The sequence below is a fragment of the Electrona antarctica genome (genome assembly GCF_951216825.1).
Source record: "Electrona antarctica genome assembly, chromosome: 9".
Lineage (NCBI taxonomy): Eukaryota > Metazoa > Chordata > Actinopteri > Myctophiformes > Myctophidae > Electrona > Electrona antarctica.
The window spans coordinates 37,029,769-37,051,848 of NC_136790.1; the positions used below are offsets into that span (position 1 = coordinate 37,029,769).

The 22,080-nt window shown below is 42.3% G+C and overlaps 1 protein-coding gene across 2 annotated transcripts; it reads left to right on the forward strand.

The window, feature by feature from the left end:
- The first annotated feature begins 453 nt into the window (after positions 1–453).
- On the forward strand, positions 454–20,106 carry ywhaba (tyrosine 3-monooxygenase/tryptophan 5-monooxygenase activation protein, beta polypeptide a). 2 transcript variants are annotated; one of them, XM_079510474.1, is made up of 7 exons: positions 454–611; positions 5,686–5,845; positions 8,594–8,734; positions 10,908–11,031; positions 14,614–14,777; positions 15,377–15,472; positions 15,650–20,106. In XM_079510474.1, exons 2-7 carry the CDS (start codon positions 5,693–5,695, stop codon positions 15,704–15,706), a joined length of 735 nt encoding a protein of 244 aa, XP_079366600.1. In that variant the 5' UTR covers positions 454–611; positions 5,686–5,692; the 3' UTR covers positions 15,707–20,106. The 2 variants fall into 2 exon arrangements, with proteins under 2 accessions (XP_079366600.1, XP_079366601.1); XM_079510475.1 differs by having other exon boundaries at positions 457–610; positions 5,679–5,845.
- Positions 20,107–22,080: the final 1,974 nt, after the last annotated feature.

Genomic DNA, 22,080 nt, shown 5'->3' on the forward strand with positions numbered 1-22,080 from the left:
TCTTTTTTAGAGGAAGCGGAAGTGTCAAGCAGTGTTGCCATGTCCGCTTGTTATAAGCGGCCTTGGGATTGTTTGCGGGTTGCGGTTTTTTGGGGCTTGTTTCTAAAGTGTAGTTGCTTATTTGGGCTTGCTTCCTAATGTTGTTTAGTGATTCTCACACATTTCCATGTCAAGGACTTAATATATACTCTAAGGTCAAGGACCCCCAGAATGATTAATGTAGGCCTATTTGTCCAAGGATCCAACATCTAAACATATTTTGTGCCAGGGACCCACCCATACAAGATTTGTGTTGTTAAAAAAAGAAATACAAAATATTCCACATTTGTCACTTTTTTCCCGAAGATTTGTTTCGCATCGCGACGCGTTGTGAGCTTGTAGATCGGCTATTTTCAAATAGCCTAGTCGCTTCTTTTGCGTTTTGGGCTTGTTTTCAAAGACCTGTTAGCTTATTTCTCTCACGCTGGCAACACTGGCGTCAAGGCGGAAGTGGTACTGCCCTGAATAGCCCTACTAGCAGCAGCAGCAGAAAGAGGAGGACACGGCTTTGATAAGAAACTGCCATCTTTCACACAATAAACAGCATCGGGACGACCAGTATACTTTGAACTGTGAGTCTAAAACGTTTAAACCGTCTTACCGGTTGGTTTAGGTGGCTGTTTAGCGGTCGAAGGGGCTCGTTTTTTGATGGTGGGGGACGTAAATGAAAGTGGGTGAAGCGTGGATCCATCCATGCCTCTCTCTGCCTGCCAGCCTACCGCGGTAGGAAGGAAGGAAGGTGGTTCTATTGTGAATGCTGGAGGACGGTGTAGGCCAAGGAGACGTCATTGCAATACTTGTCATTATTAAATCGCTGTTTTTTTGTTATTAAGCCTCGATATTTGGCACAACACGCGTTTTAAGGTATTTCATTTGTAAAAAATGTGTGATGGTTGAAGTTGGCTCCGTGGAGGAGGGTGTGTGGGGGGGAGGCGACGAGGGGTGGGTGGAAGTTTGGCCATTTTCTGACAGCTCGAGCTTCTAACGCGTGCATAAAGTGTAACGTGCGCTGTGTAGCTCACACGGTCCGACGGAAAATCATGTCTTTTTCGATTCCCAACGTCACGTCGACACTTATTTTCCCCTGTTTAAATTTAACGCGTCGTATTTTCTGGGGTCGTTTTTTTTTTAAAATCGCGCCGCGACGAAGAATAGTGGATATACTCCCTGTTCCCACATCCTCGCGCGACTGACTGCGTCGCCGGGCCATACAAAAGGAAGATCTACAAATTAATAACGCGTTGCACGGGAACGCGTTATTAGCTTGTAGATCTGTTCTTTGTGGCTAGCGACACCCCGGCCCCGTCGCTACTAGTTAGCCCAGTATGTTAGCATGTCGCTAGCCAATTTAGCATTGTGTGTCGCTGCTAGCCACGTTAGCATGTATGTTACTAGCGTAACGCTCCACCGCAGTCTGTCTTAATCCAGTCCCCCTCTCTCACACAACTAAGACCTACAATGCCTGGTATTTATCGATTATCGACGTTTTTTATTATTATTATTTTACGGTCCGGGATCGATCGATCGGCTGTAATCGGGAGGGACAGCCAAGCAAGCTACCAACCTGGCTAACTAGTTAGTTGTGCTGGGTGGCTGGCTGCTGGGCGTTGCTGCTAGCGGAGTGAGGCGCTGCCATTTCCCGTAGATGAAGTGACGGCTGGGTGGGTGCTGGTGGGCTTTGTTAACGGGGACGTTGGTGTGTTTGTCGGGCCGGTTGGATTGAAGTGGGTCACTGTCCTGTCAGTCACTGTATGTGAGTGGGGGTCGTTATCAGCCTGTCTCCTGGTTGCTGTCACCGCATCTTAACAAACTACATTCCTTGTAAATGTTCAAGGGGACAACAACTTGACGCTGTGTTTCCATGATCTAAATATGACGGACATTTAAAGCACATGTTTGAAAAGAATAAACTCTCTCTCTCTCTCTCTCTCTCTCTCACACATATCAATCCGGCCTATGCGCATAGATGCGCGACATTTATGCTAAATGTTCCATCTTTTCCAGTAACCTTTAGGGGTCCATCTATAGGATTAAATGCTGTTGGCCCATCATGCTCTGGAAAACGCATGCAAATAGATCATAATTCCTCCCCTCAATTATGTTTGTGGCGGGAATACCCATCAAATAATATTGCCCTTAGGTGACCTTTAGTAATGTTTTACAGGGTGGTAATTGGTAATGAAGTATTTGTCTTATCTGGTGTTTGCTTGGTAACAGAGCCAGTAAAATGATAACGGCATGGCAATGTATGACTATTGTCTAGCTCACTTTGAAGAGTTAAATAATATTTTACAGATTGGTTTTCTAGAGATTAAACATTGTATCAAATAGGGGGCCCGTGGTCTCAAACTGGGACAACTGAAATTCTGGCTGTCTTCAATGTGTGTGTTGGACACGGTTGTCAATACATCTACCTGTACGCAATATGTAACTGTTATATGTAACAATATGTAATCTGGGAACTGATTTGCCTTATTTAACAAATGGTGTATCACAAAAAAATAAAACATTTATCTTGTCTCCGTGCCAGGTATTATTGAATAGAAATCACAGCAATACATCTACGCAGTCCGCACCAGAGATTGAAGCACTTAACCCCTATATACTTATTTGACCGGAGTCCCCCAGAGCTCTCTAATAATCTAGTCTACACCAGCAACTACCATCACAATATTTTCATCTTCCCTCGCAACCTGACTTGTGGTGAGCTTGTAGATCTGTTATTTTCACTGATTGTTCGTCCCCCAGAATAGAACACTAGGTTTGTGTTTAACCCGCCTCCTTCACTTTGTACTTGAGAATGATATCTGTATCTATATAAGTGTTCGTCTATGAAATGCATCCACTAGTCTAGAACATAAAGTTGTCAAAGTACATTATAAAATTGCTTTCATGATTGACTACTGCTACAGTGGCAAACTGTTGACAAGTCCAAAACCATCCCAGAAGAACTGGCAGGAACACTAACCGAGGTGTGGGTGTGCCAGATTTGCATGAACCATTGATAGGAGGACAGACATAAACATATGGTCACCGGTTATCTGGACACAATGAAAGAAGTAATGCCACCTTCATTTATCCGAAGGTATATGTCAGTATAAATCCTGAGTGAGTTATATTTGCAGCAGGTGTTTCTCCCCAACACTAGCTGATCTACAAGCACAGAAGCAGAACAGCGCCATCCGCTGTGAGCTTGTAGATCGGCTATTTTCAGAGTGATACTGGCATGCAACTAAGTATAAATCAGGCTTAACCCATTAGACTTAGATCTAAAAATGCCTTCTAAATCCTTAACTAAGTTTTCTGAAATATTAAAAAAATAATATTAATAACCCTAAAGGGGTTCCCGTAAGGCAGGGTCAAAAGAGGCTCCTGTATTTGCTCTGTTTTCCCTCTGTTGAGTTTTTTTTTTTTTTTTTTTAGAGAGAATGGCCGTACCGTACATTATTTGATGATGCATGTTTGTAGATCACTGCCTTTTGTGCTCAAAACATCAGTTGAAATCACACTTGCAATATTAACTTAAAAAAATCAGACCCATCTGAAGTGAGTGGTTCTGTACAAGCCCTCCTCCCTGGCCTGTGTGTGTCTGTTAGGCTGTGCAACAGTGACACTTGGTGGTGAACAAACGCTATTTTCGTGCTCGGACACAGCTAGGGACACAGACAGACCCAGGGACATAGCCACACACAGCACAGAGAAGTTCACTTAATATGCATTAAAACAAGCAATGACAGTCATTTTCTCTCGCGCTCTCTCGCTCTCTCGTGTTGTTGGCTGCAATGCTATCCCATTGGCTGAGAGGTCGGCTAGAGGCAAAAAGTGTCTGGTTGCCTAGAGACGAGGCAGCCAATCAGAAAGATAGGTGACTACAGCAGCCAATGAAATGATAAGTTGCCACTACCATAAGTAGCCACTACCAACCTGATTGTAGACCAGTTTACCTGGTAAATGTTTAGCAGCTTTTTTCCTATAAGGGAATGAGGTCACCGCTTTCTATGTACACAACCTTTCAAGCTGTCCATCTAGTGAAAACCCCAGTTCACCACCTTGTCTGTTGAGAGGCTACCTCTCTACATAATTTATTCAATAAATGTTTCCATTGCACTTTAACCGCTCTACCAACGAAAAAGATTTGACCTCATCCAATGCCAGCGTGAATATGCTTTTGTGATTACCTTATTTTCTTTTTATGCATAATTTGAAAATGTGCAAAATGGTAATGGAATTTTCTCAGCTTATTTTAGGGGTTCAACCGTTAACTGAACAAATTGATATAATATATTATGAATACAAATAAAACAACCCTGCTTGTGTCATGAGTACATCCACCCAGAATGCAAATATTACGCAGTGCCGGTGATGGAAAAATGTTCTGAAATGATCACTCTGAATAAAAGCATCAACCTGTATGAATTGAGGCATCGACTTAAATGCGACATGTTTTCAGGTGGTTTATTCAACCACACTCATAATGTGTAGTAGTGTTGTACAGACCTTTATGGTGATAAAGTTTGAGTCAGTCGTCTTTAATTTTTACATTTCAACAGTTTCAACTTTTGCTTTGAAAGTGTTTTCACAACTTGCGTGAAAGAAATGAGGCCATTAGTCTTAAAATTAAGATTTACAATATACCAATTTTGGCGGTCATTGACATGCAAAATTACAAATGTTTGAGAACCCCTGTTTTGGCTAAATTGAGCTCATTTTTGTCCTGCAGCACTAAAAGCTCACATGGAGGAAAGTCTGTATGACTTTTATTTGACTCCACTCTGTACGAGAACAGGTAGCTAACAGGCCTGTATATTATGATCAAGATTAGCCAGTTTTTTTTAGACTTTAGAATACAAGCTGCTAATGGTCAATGAATGATAAATAAATGTGAAGTAGTACCCATTTACTACTACTATTGCCCTTGTGTGGTTAAATTCACCAGAAATGTTGGCTTTAAATATAAACAAAGTAAAAGTTCAATGCAAATCTGTATTTGTATTCAAGTTATACTTCTCTGTAAGCGTTTGTGTGGGGAAAGGCAGTGTCCTACTTAGACCCTGCGTTTCATCTGGAGGGGGACAATGTTCCTCAGGGGAGTATCCACGAGCAGCCATTTTACTGGAATAGAAAAAAAGCATTTGATGAAAGTACATGTACATCTTCTTGTGTTTCGTTGTCTGTCACTTGCATCTGTTGGTCCAACAGTTATGTTTGGAGGCTTGTACAATTGATGTGTCCTGTCTAGATATATCAGCCATTTATTTTGACTTTTTAGACATCTCTGCACAAGTCTGCAGTTATGTAGCTGATGTGTATTTTAAACCCTCCTCAAAAACATAAAAAACTAGCAAATCTACAAGCCCACATTGCAAGCTTTGTAGATCGGCTATTTTTGAACATTTGGCGAGAATCTTAAACTACAGTGACATGCCTAAATTGGAATTCCAAGTTGAAAGTGATAAGTTTGTCTATAATGATTATTAGAAAAGTTTGTACTTTTGGGAAGAATATTAGCGAAAACATCGGTAATCGGTGTGGGGCTCCAAAGATCCGGCATCAGTCAGGCTCTCTTGCCATTACTGTAGAGATCATGTATACCTAAACCCTGGTATCTAACAAGTCTGTCTGACTGTCTTGTCTGTCTATCTCCAGTGCAAAGATGGATAAGAACGACCTGGTTCAGAAGGCCAAGTTGGCGGAGCAGGCAGAGCGCTACGATGACATGGCGGCCGCCATGAAGGCTGTGACAGAACAGGGTCAGGAGCTCAGCAACGAGGAGCGCAACCTGCTGTCTGTCGCCTACAAGAACGTGGTACGTAGGGGTCTAACACACACACAGGTTTTGATCTAATGATGAGACATACGTAAGCATGCATAGACTCTACAAGCAGTGGTTCTCAAACTTGTTTTATAGTGTACAAATCAATGATGCCGTACACTAGTTTGCAGACAAATGTCAAGGGATTGGATCACGTGACTTCACAGTACTCACTCACCATCCCGCCCCATATTTGAATACTGGGCCCTGGTTGGTTGTAACCTGGTTGGCCGTCACCATTTCGGCCGTGAAGTCCTCCCACAATTAAGGGGGGGGTGGGACACTTAATCTGCCTAGGACATAGCATTGCAAAGGCGGATGAGGGCTGGCTACGCGAGGCTAACCCTACTCTGTATTTGACCCATGCCATTAGGGATGGGTCATTTAGGCCTTAGGTAGTTAACACTCCAAAAGACGGAACGTTAATCATTTCATAACCGAGCGCACCGCTCTACAGGCTGGGAGCATTGATTGGGCAACAATGTCATTTCCGGTTGGGACGTCATCCAAAGTGGTCCCCCTCCATTTTAATGGATGGGATGAAAAACCTTAAAACGTGAATAACTCTAAATCAATGCTTCCAATTCTAACCAAAGCTTATGTTGTTGACGGCCCATCGTGGTCCTGTTGTTGTCGATCCCCTCGGGGGTGTTTTGGCTACATCTAGCTACTTCCAAGATGGCGCGGAGCAACCTTGAAATAAACTCTGAAGCTGCAAATTGCTGGGCGCAATGATTTAATGGTTCCACATGCCCCCGGGCAGTCGGAGTGTTAAACTGGCCAGGTGCCCTCATGAATCTTCCCTGGGGTGTCATCCACCATGTTGTCACATCCCCCTTTTCTAGAATAAAGATACCAAGGACAGGATGGTGAAGTCATAAACAATATGAAGTGTTTTGCAGTTCAAGGGCCCCTTCAGTCTGTTCTGAAGCATGTCACATGACGATGACATCACATCAATCTTTGGTGCGTTTGTCCTCACCAGGTCAGTCGGGGTGTATACGTTGGTTAGACATACTAACAGACCGACAGCCATTAGTTCGACAACACCATCGCTCCTGACATGCACTGGCGGTTACAACTAACCCGTGCTGCTTCAAACTAACCCGTCGCTCCCGACATGCATAGAAGGTTACAACTAACCCGTGGCAGGTTCAAACTAACCTGTGACTTCAGGGTTGGGTTTTGGGTAGGGTGTCGGACTCATGGCTGTAGAACTGTACGTCGAACCAAACACATGTACCCGTTCAGTCTGGTGTTTCAGCAGCGTCATTTAACCTCCTTTGAACTCAATGAAATACAACAGTTTAATGCCTAAATATGCAGAGTTGCAGACTATTGATTTCTGGTGTCATTAGTAATCGTCAATCGTAACCGACGTAGTTTTCCTAATGACTTAATACATACACTGACATGAGTGCCCGACTACACCCATGCATACAGTACATACATTTAATGACTCATACAGTATGCTATACACACATACTAATCTTGACCATACATTTGCTACTTGTCTTAAACACGTTATGACATTCAGTCTATACACACACACACACACACACACACACGCTCTATCTCTCTCTCTTCTGCGCTCCATTGCCTACAAGAAGACAACACAGACATAGCCTATTAGGTAAACACGGACCGAGGCATAGAAGAGCACAGACTGGTAAGAGACTTTGTGGATTTATAACCGACTGACTTTGTTACTTATTTCAAAGCCTCCATCCATTTCCTGAGTTAATTTGAAGTAATTCCTCCTGTGTGTTTATCGATTTGTGCAGGGACGCCAGAGTTGCATTCTGCATAAGTTGACTCACTGTGCACTAAAACAGGGGTTCTCAACGTTTTTGGCCGGGGACCCCCCGGAAATGCTTTGGTAATGTCTCGGGACCCCCGCCCCGCCCCCTCCCGCCCCCCAATATAAATTGACTGCTACAATAACCTTAAACCATTTTGGGCGGGAACCCCTTTTGGTGTTTTAAGCAATGTTATAATTTAGCTATTGAAAAATAGCAGATCTACAAGCTCATAGCGCGCCACCAAGTGGCGCGCTACGAGCTTGTAGGTCTGCTATTTTTGAAAAATCGTGAAAATATATATATATATTTTTTGAAAATAATTTGGGGACCCCCTAAAATAATTTGGGGACCCCCTAAAATAATTTGGCGACCCCCCGAGGGGTCGCGACCCACGGGTTGAGAACCCCTGCACTAAAAGAACATTACTGTAAAGCGAAGTGAGGTCACTGTCGGGAGAGACAGACGGAGAGAGACAGCCAGGACAGGAGTCCTTCAAACAAATATCCTGACCTGTCCAAGTCTGTGGGTTTCATACATATTGAAACAATGAAAAGTATAAATGAGCTGGTGACTAAATAATTCAATTGAATCCATTAGAACACATATCTTTTTTTACATTCCTGAAACCTTAACAGTTTGGACATTTTATGGGTTTGTGCAACAATATGCTATTTGTATTGCTTTTTGCTTATTGTGACTTAAAGCCCTGTCCACACCAATGATTTGTGATGCAAACCTGTACCGACATTTACTTTGCAATCCAGACCGCTGCAGTTTCTCTGCAACGGTTTTGTTGCATCGCTAATCATTGGTGTGGATTGGCCTTTTATTGTATGTTCTTTCTTTGTCACACTTGTTGTACAAGCATTTCACTGCCTGCTATGCTTCCATAACTATTGTGCATGTGATCTAAGCTGCTGCTGTTGTGTGTACGCGTCAGGTGGGTGCACGGCGTTCGTCCTGGCGGGTGATCTCCAGCATCGAACAGAAGACGGAGGGCAGTGAGAAGAAACAGCAGATGGCTCGCGAGTACCGAGAGAAGATAGAAACAGAGCTACAAGACATCTGCAACGATGTGCTGGTGAGGAGAGTGGATGGATGGATAGAATGATGGGAGGGGAGAGGAGGGGGTGTGACAAGCCTATAATAATGAATGTGGTTGACTGAGTGACTCCTGCAGGCAGCTAGCATTGTGGATATACAATTTCCCCCTTCTGCTTCCCTAATGATGGAATCGTTGGGAAAGCATTATCCCGCAGCCAGTGATGCGTCTGTGAAGGCGTTTTAATATTTTTCCGGCTCAATTTATTTGAATCGGTGAGACCTTTTTTATTGATTTGCCATTGGGTGGGCGATATGGCAAAACTGTATAAAAATGTTTCATTTACAGTTCAATATTGCAACCTAAATCATGCTCATTTAAAGTCAACTATGGAATGGTGCACACTGCACAGGGCAAGCGTTGTGTTGAGAATGCACAAGGAGAACGGAGATGCTAAGGAGATGGCAGAGAAGGAGATTTTCCTTTGTTGCTTTCGCTGTGGGACTGAGCGGAGTGTATGGTAGACATTATAGAGCTTTTTATAACATTTTAATTAATGGCCTTCATATCGGCATAGGAAACCGCCAATCGGGGAATTTCCCTTCCATCTGTGATGGATAACGGAATCGCCAGTCGGAATAAGCCCAATTTACAGCAGTTATCCTTACCAGTCATCCGTTCATGTCTCTGTACTGTATGTACAGACACTACCAGAGTTGTGTGAACCGCCAGAATGGGTTGCTTTTTCTCAGCGGCAGAAAATATACCAAAATGGTCCCAGCGCTAGTTTTAGTTGGTTATGACACTGAAGTCAACGCAAACTGGAAAGTCCTTTGTTAAATCATAGTTGGCATTGATTGGCAAGATTAATCAAATATTAAAGGAGCATTCAGTAATTGGGACACGCAGCAGGCCAACAGCACGCACACCAAGGCCCGCCCCAGCTCCATCATGATTGGCGGAAGGTCCCTCTGGGCCACCTAGCCCAAAAGGTTTTCTTTTTTACCCCAGGGGTTAACTGGGGACAGGGAGGAACTCCTTATATGGTCAGCACACTATAGTAGGGAGGATTATCACAACAGTACAAAAGTGATATTTGAATTAAGTGAAATCACTGAATATACCAAGTTTCGATCTGATTTGAATGTGTTTTTTGAAAGAATTCCTCAACTTCCAGACAAGTGGGCGGGGCTGTATGCAGGGTCCCGCTGTACTAGACTTGGCTGGTCTTGTCTTGAGTCATGTGTTGAGATACTGGTTCCCAAAGTGGGGTTCGAGGACCACCAGATGTCTTTGAGTGGGTGTCAAGGTCCAAACTAAACAATTAACAAGTTTAAACACTTGAGCCCCTTTTTATGTTTTTGGCTATTTTAGAAAAGTCTTGACAAATGTTGACAAATCTGTTAGATTCTCTAGCACAAAATATTTTCAAAAGAAAGTCCATTGCCAAATTCATATCAATTTGGGGGACCTTGGCACGAAACATTCGAAAACCACTGCGTTAAAAGATGCCAGTGGTCAGCCCCGCCTGAGCTCAGGAACACAGGGAGGGAGGGGAAGATGTGAGAACGGTGCAGGAGAGGTGGTGCAGAGAGAGACAGAGGCCCATGATCCATAAATGGATGCATGACCTTGACCTGGAAGGATTGTGACTTTAGAGGACATGGAGAGAGGCGGAGGGGAGGAGAAACGGAGCATTATGGAGAAGACAGAGGACATGAGCCTCACGGACAAGAGAGAGGGATGGAGGGGGAGGTGAGGAGAGATGGATGGATGGAGGATTGGAGAGAAAGAAGGAAAGATGGATGGAGATGGGGGTCATTTGAGTGGAGGCTTAGAATTAGTCACATGAGAACAGAGTTGAACATGATACCACAGTTTACAATATCACTTCTCTATTTCATAGAGCTTTTTTGCTGAGGCATCAGAAAAATATTTATACATTTATTTTTCATTTTATCATAAAAGTTAACATATGTGACAGTTGCACTTGCTGTTAAAATATGGTAAAACATTATCAACATTTAAAATGTTACATTATATACAGAATATTTCTGCTTAATATAAACCACATTATTTTCACAATGTTTGTACGATAAAATGGGGCTGAAGGGATTAATCGATGTTGTGCTTTTTATTCTATTTAATCGCTCTGAAAATAATCAATAGTTGCAGCCCTAAATCAATCTGTCTGCGTCTTTGTGTGCATCAGCATCTGCTTGACAACTTCCTCATTGCCAACGCCAGCCAGGCAGAGAGCAAGGTGTTCTACCTCAAAATGAAAGGAGACTACTACAGATACCTGTCAGAGGTCGCCTCTGGAGACTCGAAGAAGAGTGAGTACACCCATTTAAACCCTCCCATTATTACTGCTATATATCCATGTATGCAATACATCACTGGTTCTCAACGTGGGGTCTGGAGACCACCAGTTGGGAGACCCGATTAGGTCTATTTGGAACCCTGAGCGTCCCTGGATCACACATGTTAAAAATCATTGACTTTGGTCCTCAATTGCATAGAAAGGGAAGGGGCTATTAGAATTCATTACAAATTAATTTGAGTGAAAATGTGTTTTAAAAACACAAACACGGCTGTTGATTGTCTTCGTTGTTAAAGACATGCCCAGAGCCACAGTACTGCTGGTCTTATGGTCAGATCCTACCACACTGTCTCCCCCTCAGCTTTCTTTCCATCCGTCTCTCCTACACTGTCTCCCTCTCAGCTTTCCTTCTATTCGTCTCTCCTACACTGTCTCCCTCAGCTTTCCTACATTGTCTGTCTCCTACACTGTCTCCCTCTCAGCTTTCCTTCTATTCGTCTCTCCTACACTGTCTCCCTCAGCTTTCCTACATTGTCTGTCTCCTACACTGTCTCCCTCTCAGCTTTCCTTCTATTCGTCTCTCCTACACTGTCTCCCTCAGCTTTCCTACATTATCTGTCTCCTACACTGTCTCCCTCTCGGCTTTCCTACATTATTGTCTGTCTCCTACACTGTCTCTCTCTCGGCTTTCCTACTATACTGTATCTGTCCCTCCTACATGGTCTCCATGTTGGATTTCCTGCTGTCTGTCTCTCCTACACTCTTTCAGTTTCCTATTTCTATTCCTACTGTCTCAGTAACACACACACACACACTCACACACTCACACACTCACACACACACACCCGACCGATTTATTCCCATATAAAATTCTGGTAATCGCTCTTAAACTGTAAACAAGGGAATAAATACAGTAATAAACAGAAGGAGATTGTGATGTTATTCCAAGGAGGAGGAGAATGGCAGTTCTGTTTGTAGAGAAGTCTTTTCAAGCGGCTCTATTTATAAAAATGTCTTTAACAGAAGTGGTTGTTCATGTTCAGAAGAATGAAAGGACACTTTGTCTCATTGGTGGTGATGACTCAGGACCTGCTCACTGGGTTTCTCAACCAGCAGACTGGGGCTTGACAGAGGGTCACAAGATGTTCACACAGGGTCACACAACAAATAACAACTTTATTCTTTTGTAGAACTGTGATTCTCACTCATTTCATTTTTTCAAGGGTCCCCAATTTGTTATGCATTAGGCCACAGAGTAGACTATAACAGATTGTACCCCTGGAACCAACTTAACTAAGGACCGCTGGGAGTCCCTGGACCCCACTTTGAGAGCAACTATTAGTAGAAGATGATGAAATGATGAATGAAATGATGTGAAGCGGTCCTCAGGTTCCACATGGGAGCGGTGGGAGTCCAGGGACCCCCAGGGGTTCTTGAGGGGCTTCCAGGGGGTTTCCAGCTAAATTATTGATACTGTAGGAAGTAGGAACCACATGGACCCTCACAGGCCTGTAACTAGTTACAAATATTAGTTTTTGAAAGGAAATAGTTGACTACAACAAAAAGCTGTGTTGGAGCTCATTCAGTTCACAACTTGGTTATATAGTTTTAGTTTTTTCCCTACCCATCTGTTATAATCCATCAAAAATGGTAGATGATGCTGAAGAGGAAAGAAAACCGTTGATGTTAAAGATGTTGTGTAGAAATCTTTCTATATTTCAACCTTTTTTTTAATTTATTTGTATTCCTGTAAAGGAATATCCTTTTTCATCATACAAGAGGGTCACACGAGAATTAGCGAAAATGGCAGATCTTGAGGCGGCGTGAGCTTGTAGATCTGCTATTTTAACTATTCCAAATTATTTTATAATAGAAAAGGAACAGTTTGGACATACAATGTTTCCACGTGACGGCGACGATATATTAAGCTCACGTCTGACACATCGGTCACACTGGTTTAATTAACCACCGGCCCTCCCTATTTTGGACGCGTCATCTTGAAAATGTTCCAAATAAAGCTTGTAGAATCTTATTATCTTTTAAATCCATTTGATCTATTTTAATCTTTTTTAAATCTCGCTCCTTGTCTACGAAGCAGCTGACTTGATTCACACCGTTGCCATGAGACGCCAGCCCATAATAGTGTGTTGTCACTGTTCTCCGTCGCCTGACGCAGATCACCATGGAAATAAGCAAAACATCCTGGTGGCAGTCTGCGTCACCGCCACAGCCCAACACTCAGACCATACCCGGTTCACAGACGGAACAGACTATATTCTGATGATTTGAAATGGGTCATTTCGTATCAATATCAACACACACACTCACTGCTGTTGACGTAATTTTACGTCAAGTTTAATCCAGCGGTTAAGCGCAGGTGACTTCAATTTACGTCATGTGGTCTTTTCAGTGGTTTATGATGGATTGCACTCTTCGCCAACGTATGCGTGCTTCTAGGTTGCTAAGCACCAGATAAAAGCGAAAATTCAACAGAAGTGAAAATTTCGTCTGCTGCCTGCCTCCACGCTATCAGATCCAGAATTTATCTCAGATTCTTTACTCTTTACATTTTTGGTCAAAATCTGCTTTATTCAAGGACACTTAACCAAAGAACCAACGACCGTGGCCACATATAATATTTTCTTTTTGGGTTAAAGAAGAGACTGTGACAAAAAGTCTGGTTCACGTCTCGGACCTTCAAAATAAGGGTTTCACTAAAAAACACTGGTTTTGGAAGAATTAATACCTGGAAGTTAATGTGTTAAATGGGCAAGTTGCTCCACTGCAAGACCTATGCAGCAGAATTATTCAGAGATAAATATTTAACTTTAATTTTACAGTGGAAGTCAAAGGGGCTCTGATCGGGTTGAAACCTTTTCATTACCTTTATTTACTTTGCCTTGCTGAACCCGATTCAGAGTTGTTGGAGAAGGTGACTTCACTTCACTTCTCCCACCCAGATATTTTCTGCCGGTCCGCAGGGTTTGAAACGTTCTTTCACAAATGTGCTCCTCTAACCTCGAGGCCACCGCAGACATCACAGGCTGGTCACATGGAAGTCTGAGACTTGTATCGTTTAAATTACTGTAATCGGCCTCCTGAATAACACGCTCAAAAACATAATGGAATGCATGTGAAATTCGCTGTGCTTTGAATCTGACCCGACCTGAAGCTTAATTAGTCCCTCGCGAGAAGGTGCCTGTTGTCTAAAAGAACAAGATCTAAAATCTAAATTTCTCTCTCTCTGTGTGTGTGTGTGTGTGTGTGTGTGTGTGTGTGTGTGTGTGTGTGTGTGTGTGTGTGTGTGTGTGTGTGTGTGTGTGTGTGTGTGTGTGTGTGTGTGTGTGTGTGTGTGTGTGTGTGTGTGTGTGTGTGTGTGTGTGTGTGTGTGTGTGTGTGTGTGTGTGTGTGTGTGTGTGTGTGTGTGTGTGTGTGTGTGTGTGTGTGTGTGTGTGTGTGTGTGTGTGTGTGTGTGTGTGTGTGTGTGTGTGTGTGTGTGTGTGTGTGTGTGTGTGTGTGTGTGTGTGTGTGTGTGTGTGTGTGTGTGTGTGTGTGTGTGTGTGTGTGTGTGTGTGTGTGTGTGTGTCCTCTGTAGCTACGGTGGAGAACTCTCAGGGTGCGTACCAGGAGGCGTTTGACATCAGTAAGAAGGACATGCAGCCCACGCATCCCATCAGACTGGGTCTGGCACTCAACTTCTCTGTCTTTTACTATGAGATCCTCAACTCACCGGACCAGGCCTGCAGCCTGGCCAAGTCGGTATGTACACACACGCTTTTGAGGATAGAAATTGATTATTTTAAGAACAAATTGTAATTAATGTATTTTTCATTTATTTTGGACATGCTATACTGCCATCCAATGGCTGCCCATAGTAATTGCATTTTAGGGTATTGGTATAATATTGTTCTGTTCTGCTTTAGTTAGCCGAATGTACAAGGCTAACGGCCGAGCTACACCAGGCTTTTCAAAGCGTGTGTGCGCGTATACGCACAAACGTTTGGTGTAGCTCGACCCTACTAGACTAGGCTGCTCAAGAACAACTTATGAGAATACCTGAATAAATGAGAGGCTGAAGCTTGTGGTTTCTTAACTATTTAGTTATGATAATCTAAAAGATGTACGATTGTACGTGCTACTGAAAACTGGTTGCTGGGCCAATGCAATGCCGTTATCTGCTAGGTTGGTGAATGGCGTCGTTGAGATTTACTGTCGATCAGCTGAACGGATCCTGAACGATTATCTGAAGAACCTATTGTGTGTCATTTCCTGGATATGCCTTGTTTGACGAGGCAACTTCTTGTATGATGTGATTTCCTGTTTGGTGAGGTAACGTCCTTGTGTCTTCCCCTCTGCAGGCCTTCGATGAGGCGATCGCCGAGCTCGACACCTTGAACGAGGATTCCTACAAAGACAGCACCCTTATCATGCAGTTACTAAGAGATAACCTGACTGTATGTTACTATGTATACACACACACACCACACGCCTTATAATGCAGTTACTGAGACTCAACATCACTTTAAAGTGCTGCATGTTCATTTCTATCTGACACCAGAGAACTGACGGATCTGATGATTGTTTGGTTTATTGATTGACTGACAGCTGCATGTCCTGTGTTTGTCTTTCAGCTGTGGACATCAGAAAACCAGGGTGAAGAGAACGACCCCGCGGAGGGAGAGAACTAACTTCACTGTTAAATCCCCACCCACTTCCTTCTCCTCCCCTCTCTCTTTCTACTCCTCTTCCTCACACACACACACACACACACACACCCCTTCCATTCATCAATTCATTCTTCTTCCTTGTTTTTCCCGACCTTCCGGCCTTCTGTATGAACCACCGGCATGAATTGTGCCTGACCCTCAAAAAACAAAACAAAAAAAAACGCACCCACCCCTCCCTGCCCCATCCCACTCCACTCCTCCCCCTACCTCCCTTGTTCGTTCGTTCGCTCTCTTCCTCTGTCACTCCAGAGTAGCCCGTTTTCATCAGTTCTCGGTTTGATTTCTGACCCTGCCGGCCATCCTAAAGCCTAATTTATGCATTGTATGATGATTATCCCATCTATAAGCTCGCAACACGTCGCAGATGCGTTGGGTTATTACATATTACATAACCTTATAGGAGAGATTTTCAACAGAACGGTCTCAAATGCACAAATATTATCGCCTGATTTATACTTTGTTTATGTGCCGGTGTGTCGCCAAGGCTGACTGAGGAACACATTGATGTGTGGATCCGCAAAACCATGGCAAACATTGCTGAGAAGCGGTGGGATGGCTAGGACAGACAGACCTCAGATGGATTGGTATAATCGCTTTTCCCAAATAATACCATCCCATCTTCTGAAGTGCAGAAAGGATCATCCTCAAGCTGCTTTTTGTTGTTGTTGGGTGAAGCGCCTTCAGTAGAAAATAGTCAGACTAGTTAAACTTGCCGTTTCAACGGTAGCCACCTGGTGCTCAAGCATGAGCTAGCCCAGCATACTGCCACCTGTGAGGACAAGCCTTCAACCCATACTGGAAGTGGCAATGACACAGAACAGCATTACAAATGGCAGGTACCTGTCCCTATGTCACATCCATCGATGTCAAGGAGAGGCAGCAGTAATAGTACAAAATAATAATAAAAAAATCTTTTGCTGCATGCGGTTGCGTTTATTTCAGTTGGGAGAAAAAAAAATCAGTTTCATTTTTTTAATTGTGTCCGATCTACAAGCTCAGAAGGTGTAGCGCTGCGATGGCACAACTAGAAATAAATCAGGCTTTAAATGAGCAGAGACTCTTTTATTTCAATCATCGGAGGCGCTGCCATTGATGCGTTAACCGAAAAATAAAATGTCTCACAAAAATCTCGTGGAAACATTGATCTTAATTATCCATGATTCAGAGGCAATTGTTAATTATCTCAACTTTGACAAAATGCAACAACAATTATGCAGTCCGACCGATGTCCGTCATGCGATGAAGTATAAATTAAGCATAAGTCTTATAAATGAAACCGAGGGAGGGAGCGCTTGTTTTCAGTTCACTTACGGTTAAAGCCAGACATAATATTGATACACTTTCTTTCTTTTTTGACCAGTACACCCCCTTAAAAAAAACACTTTTTTAAAAGTTTTGCTTCTGAATTCTCAAATGTTCCTTGCTTCGATTCCTTGTTTCCTCCTTCCTAACATTTTGGAATATATTGTTTTCAATCTCTCTCTCTAGTGACTTGTTGCATTCATAGGGTTGTCCCCTCTTCTCTCTGCTTTTTCTTAGTGTACTGGCAAAAGAAATGGCTGGTTTTATTCTACTTACAAGAAAACATTCAAGAAAAGTTAATTAAACTGTTCATTTATTTTCAAACAAAACACTGTGATGTTTAGTTCATTCTCCACCCATCCGAGTCTGGACAAAACCCAGACTAATAAATTGGTTTTGATTTGACATGGGATGTTTTCAACATTTCAGGGGGACACAATGTCAAAGTTATTTTCTTTATTTTTGAGTGGCGGTGCCATTCTGCTGAGGTTAATACAGAACGGTCAATACAAGGTTGTATTGTGACACTGACCAAGAAAAAAATGACAACATTCAGCGTATTGATTGATTCAGCATCGGCTGTGGAATCAAACATCAACTCATCTTTGTTTTGTAGGTTTTGTTTATTTGACAGAACTCATAAAGGGTTTGCTATTGCTTTAAGTGTGGTGTCGGGCGCCAAGAAATAGGCGATCTTTAAGCTCTATAACCTATTGGTGCATATTGATGGACTATTTTTTTAGGTGTGCGACACCAGCGTGCAAGTAAGTATAAATCCCGCTTAAGTCGGATCCGATTTTAAAAGAACCCAACCCTTTTTAGTGTCTGCCATTCCAGTTAGGAACTCAAAGATTGGTTGAATTTGAATAAAAAGCCAAACATTCCATTGTGAAGTTACAGAAGGTTATTAGATTGAACCCGCCATGTAGTCGTTAAACATCAATCCTTTTAACAATGTTATTAACCTCAAATTTATTTAATTTTTTACATACTTTCTTTACTCCTAACATAAGAAAGTTAACAATTCGTTTTTTTTGTTCTTGAATACTGTAAAACTGAAGCATTGTTAGAATCTAACTGTAAACTTTGACTTTTTGGAACTGAAAAAACAGAAATACCTTTGCACATTTAGATTGCAGAGAAAACCCATGAAACAGTTGCATTCCATTTTGTTTTGCTTAATTAACTAGTCTATCGATGCCCCAACAATAGAAAGCTACTCCTGTCATTCTCACCAGTTTCACATGCATTATTGCATTTAGGGCCTCCCATTTGGTAAACCTTTTTTATATATATCTCTGGGACCCCAATATACTGTCAAATCCGTTGATGAACTCAAGAGTGTACAAATGCCACAGAACCTGTGGTGGTTCCCGGTGCTCCTCCATACCCTTCTGAACAGTGGTGGACAAAGTATAATATAGAGTAAATTCTCAAATTATTTTCAAACGTGTCAAAATAACTGATCTACAAGCTCACAACGCATCGACTTCAGTTTTTTTTGCAAGCTGACTTTCGCTCTGTTACATTTCGAAGACAAATATTGCACTATTGACTACTACATTTCTATAAAGGGACCCCCAGGATCCAGAGACCCCATTGGCCCTAATTAAGAGAAATAGTGAAAATGTCTACAAATTTGAGCTTGTAGATCTGCTATTTTTTTAGATAAAGGAAAGATTTTTGGCATCCAAGGTTTCCACCCGGCAGCGACCAAATATTGAGGTAGTCGAACGTTGGCTCAACAGCATTCAACCAGCCATGTGCTGATCTTGAAAGTACACTGACGCGGTCATTTCAAAGTGTCACCATTCCACTGACTCTTTCATTTCAAAGTGTCACCGTCCGTGCAGCCATAGCACTCAGTAGGTACGGCAGTGCTGGACTTGAGCTTGATCAAAACCTTATAACTATGATCAAAACCAATGGGCGGAAATTGTCTTCTCACTAGTCAGCTCTTCCTTAAAGGAGGATGTTTCCTCGTCTCGCAGCTTAATCTTTGTAAGAACCAGGGAGTGTCTCTTTTCTCTGCACAATGGCGTTGAGGGAAACTTCTCTGTGTAGAACATGATAGTTGTGCCTGTATTGGTTCAGATCATGTTCTTATCATACTGTGGTCATTTAAAAAATCCACTGACTTGTGGGTTTTCTTTGCTGCTTTTCTTTTTTTTTTCAGAATCCTGAGCAAACCTGAACCACAAGATGTGTCTTTTTTGGTGTACATTCACAAGCATACTGTAGTAGGGTTTTGGGAGGAAACCAACCGGGGGGTTGTCGTGAGTAGTGGTCTAGACTAGAGAGACGAACACGGAGCCTTGAATTTTAGTGTAGTTGATTGCATTTTTTTTAATTAAAACTTAAGCTTCCGTTCACTCAGTGTCACAATAATATCCTTGTCGTGTTTTCCAGCCTGGGACATTCCGCTACAGTTATAGGTGTGATAAGAGACAAAAGCCCTTCATGTGTCTGTCATTTCTATTTAGTTGAGGACAAATGTTTTCACGCACTGAAAGCAAAAGGGGGAAAAAAATGCCCCCTTTTCTTTTTTCTTTAGCCGAAGAAAAACAAAAAAAAGGCCATTCTTCTGTTCTATGCTTGATAAGAGGGGAAAACAACAGTCCCATGCAGTAGTGAATGTGGCACAACGCCTGTTTGTATATCTGGTACCTCTATAATTGCTTTTCTTTCTTAATTTCTGTTTTGTTTTTGTTTATACTGACCAGTATTCTGCGTAAAAGAAAGAAAATGAGAAAAAAATAAAAGCTTCTGTGACGGTTTTATTGCTTAGAGCGCACGTGGTTGTGAACATTTTTAGAGTTAGCTTAAAGACAAAAAAAATGTATTAAAATGACACAAAAAAAGAACCATCCCCCCACACCTCTTTTCTCCTCCTGGTTATTGACGTAATATTAGATTTGTGTTTTGTCTTTAAAAAAAATTAAATAAAACAAAAGAGAAAAAAAATCCAGTTCTAGGTTCTCACCTTCCATGTTATAATCAGGAAAAACAAAAAAATGTAAAAGACCATTTAAAGTGAAATAAAGGTTTTATCAGTTCTATGTGATTCTCTGTTTTGTTGTTGCTGTACTGTGAAGCATGCAGGGCAGGGTTTCCCAATACTGGGTCACGACCCATTTGTGGGTCATGGACAAATTTTTGTGGTTCCCAAGTGAATCTCTTCTATTTTTATTTTTTTATTTCCCTATTTTTTTTATTACAAAAAAATAAATTATTTTAATTAAATCACACACAAAAAATCCAGAGATTGTCCAGAGTAGTGAAAATAGCAGATCTACAAGCTCATACCCAACAATTAAGTGAGTTTATAGATCTGCTATTTTCATATTTCTCAAGCTAAAATGTTTGGGAACCACTTATGTAGGGATTTATTTAACAGTTAAACTAATTGATTTTATTTAAATGACAAACTTTCATTGAACAATTTGCGTCCGTTGTTTAATTCCGCTATACCTTTATATGCATGCACACAAAAAAATGTATTTCAACATTAAAAACGGGGAGCTCGGGTGGCACTGTGGTAAAGTCCCTGCCCACCACCAGGTTGTCTGTTCGAATCCACCATGGTGCACCCATGGGAAGGGAAGCTAGGCGGGGAGGCTGATATTGGTTATTGCATGTAGGCCTACTCCTATGGGCTGGGTGGCACCTCTCAGCAGGGAGTGTTGGTCGGGAGGAGTAGGACAAAGGCTCTACGTCCTGGTGGCGGCACCTCGGTGGCAGGTGAGTTGGTAGGATACAACAGCATAACAACGAGGGCTCTACGACGTGACGCCCTGGTACGTGGGGGCTCGTCACTGGCAGGTGAGCTAGTAACCCAGTACGATACAACAGCAGTGACTACAGAAATGTGTATGGGGATAGGCTGTATACCAGCGGTGGGCAACTGGTGGCCCGGGGGCCACATGCGGCCCCCACCTTCACTTAATGTGGCCCTCAGGTTAATGTCAGAATACTGATATAATATTGGTTTCAGCTGTTACAATTCCACAACATGTAAACATGACCCGCTTTAATTACTTCAGTCTAAATTAGTAGCTCATTGCTCAACACAAGTATAATTAAAGGCATTTGAAATTACATAAATATTTAATTTTCAGGATTCCAATTCAAAAATAGCAAAAAATAATTCAAGATTTAAATTTGAATATAGCAAAAATAGCCGATCGGCTATTTTTGCTACGACAGTAATATATGGCCCTATGGAGTGAGTGTGGAAATATAGTGGCCCTCTCCATCATCAAAGTTGCCCACCCCTGCTGTATACGTTATACAGAAGGATGCAGTATATGTATACAGGCTTTGTATGTTTGTCTGCTGTTGCTAGTGGGTTGTGACAGGGTACAGTTTACACACAGTATGGCTCTTGGTCAGCTCACTTTCTTTCTACCGTACTTACTTCTACTCAAAGCTTATGGTGTCTCTCTCAACCGGCTCCACAGGGAGGCCTACACGAGCCAGGGTGATGATGACCCCAGACCTCCAGCTCAGCCTCTTCTCAGACCTGCAGAGTCCATTCTCCTGTGACATGCTGTGAATGCTGGACCCTAGAGCCTGCCTTAAATCCCTGACCATGCTATGTGCAGTACTAAACATCCAAGGCTGAGTGAGAAGAGCCACTTGCCATAATGCAAAAGAGAGCTATTAGAATAGTGCATAAGGTAGGGTATTATGACCACACCAATGAACTGTTTTTAAGATCATATACATTTTCTTTCATTTTAGTTGAATTTAAAACGTCTCTTCTCATTTATAATGTAAGAAATAAACGAATGCCTACGAATATCTTGAAATGGTTCAAGGATAGGGAGGCGGGGCTATGAGTTGAGAAGTGAATAAAATGTCCAACAACCCAGAGCCAGCACCACTCGGAAGAGTATGTACTGTATCTCTGTCCGTGGGGTGAAGATCTGGAACGGCCTTTCAGAGGAAGTCAAACACAGTAGACATTTCTCACAATTCAAAATATTGCTCAAGCGAATCCTTCTGGCTAAATACAGCTTATCATAGTATAA

Excerpts from the sequence above, each read along its gene's own strand:
- ywhaba (XM_079510474.1), top strand. The coding sequence starts at position 5,693 with ATGGATAAGAACGACCTGGTTCAGAAGGCCAAGTTGGCGGAGCAGGCA. Across the intron at positions 11,032-14,613 it reads CTCTGGAGACTCGAAGAAGA|CTACGGTGGAGAACTCTCAG; the intron begins GTGAGTACACCC and ends TGTCCTCTGTAG. Across the intron at positions 14,778-15,376 it reads CCTGCAGCCTGGCCAAGTCG|GCCTTCGATGAGGCGATCGC; the intron begins GTATGTACACAC and ends TCCCCTCTGCAG.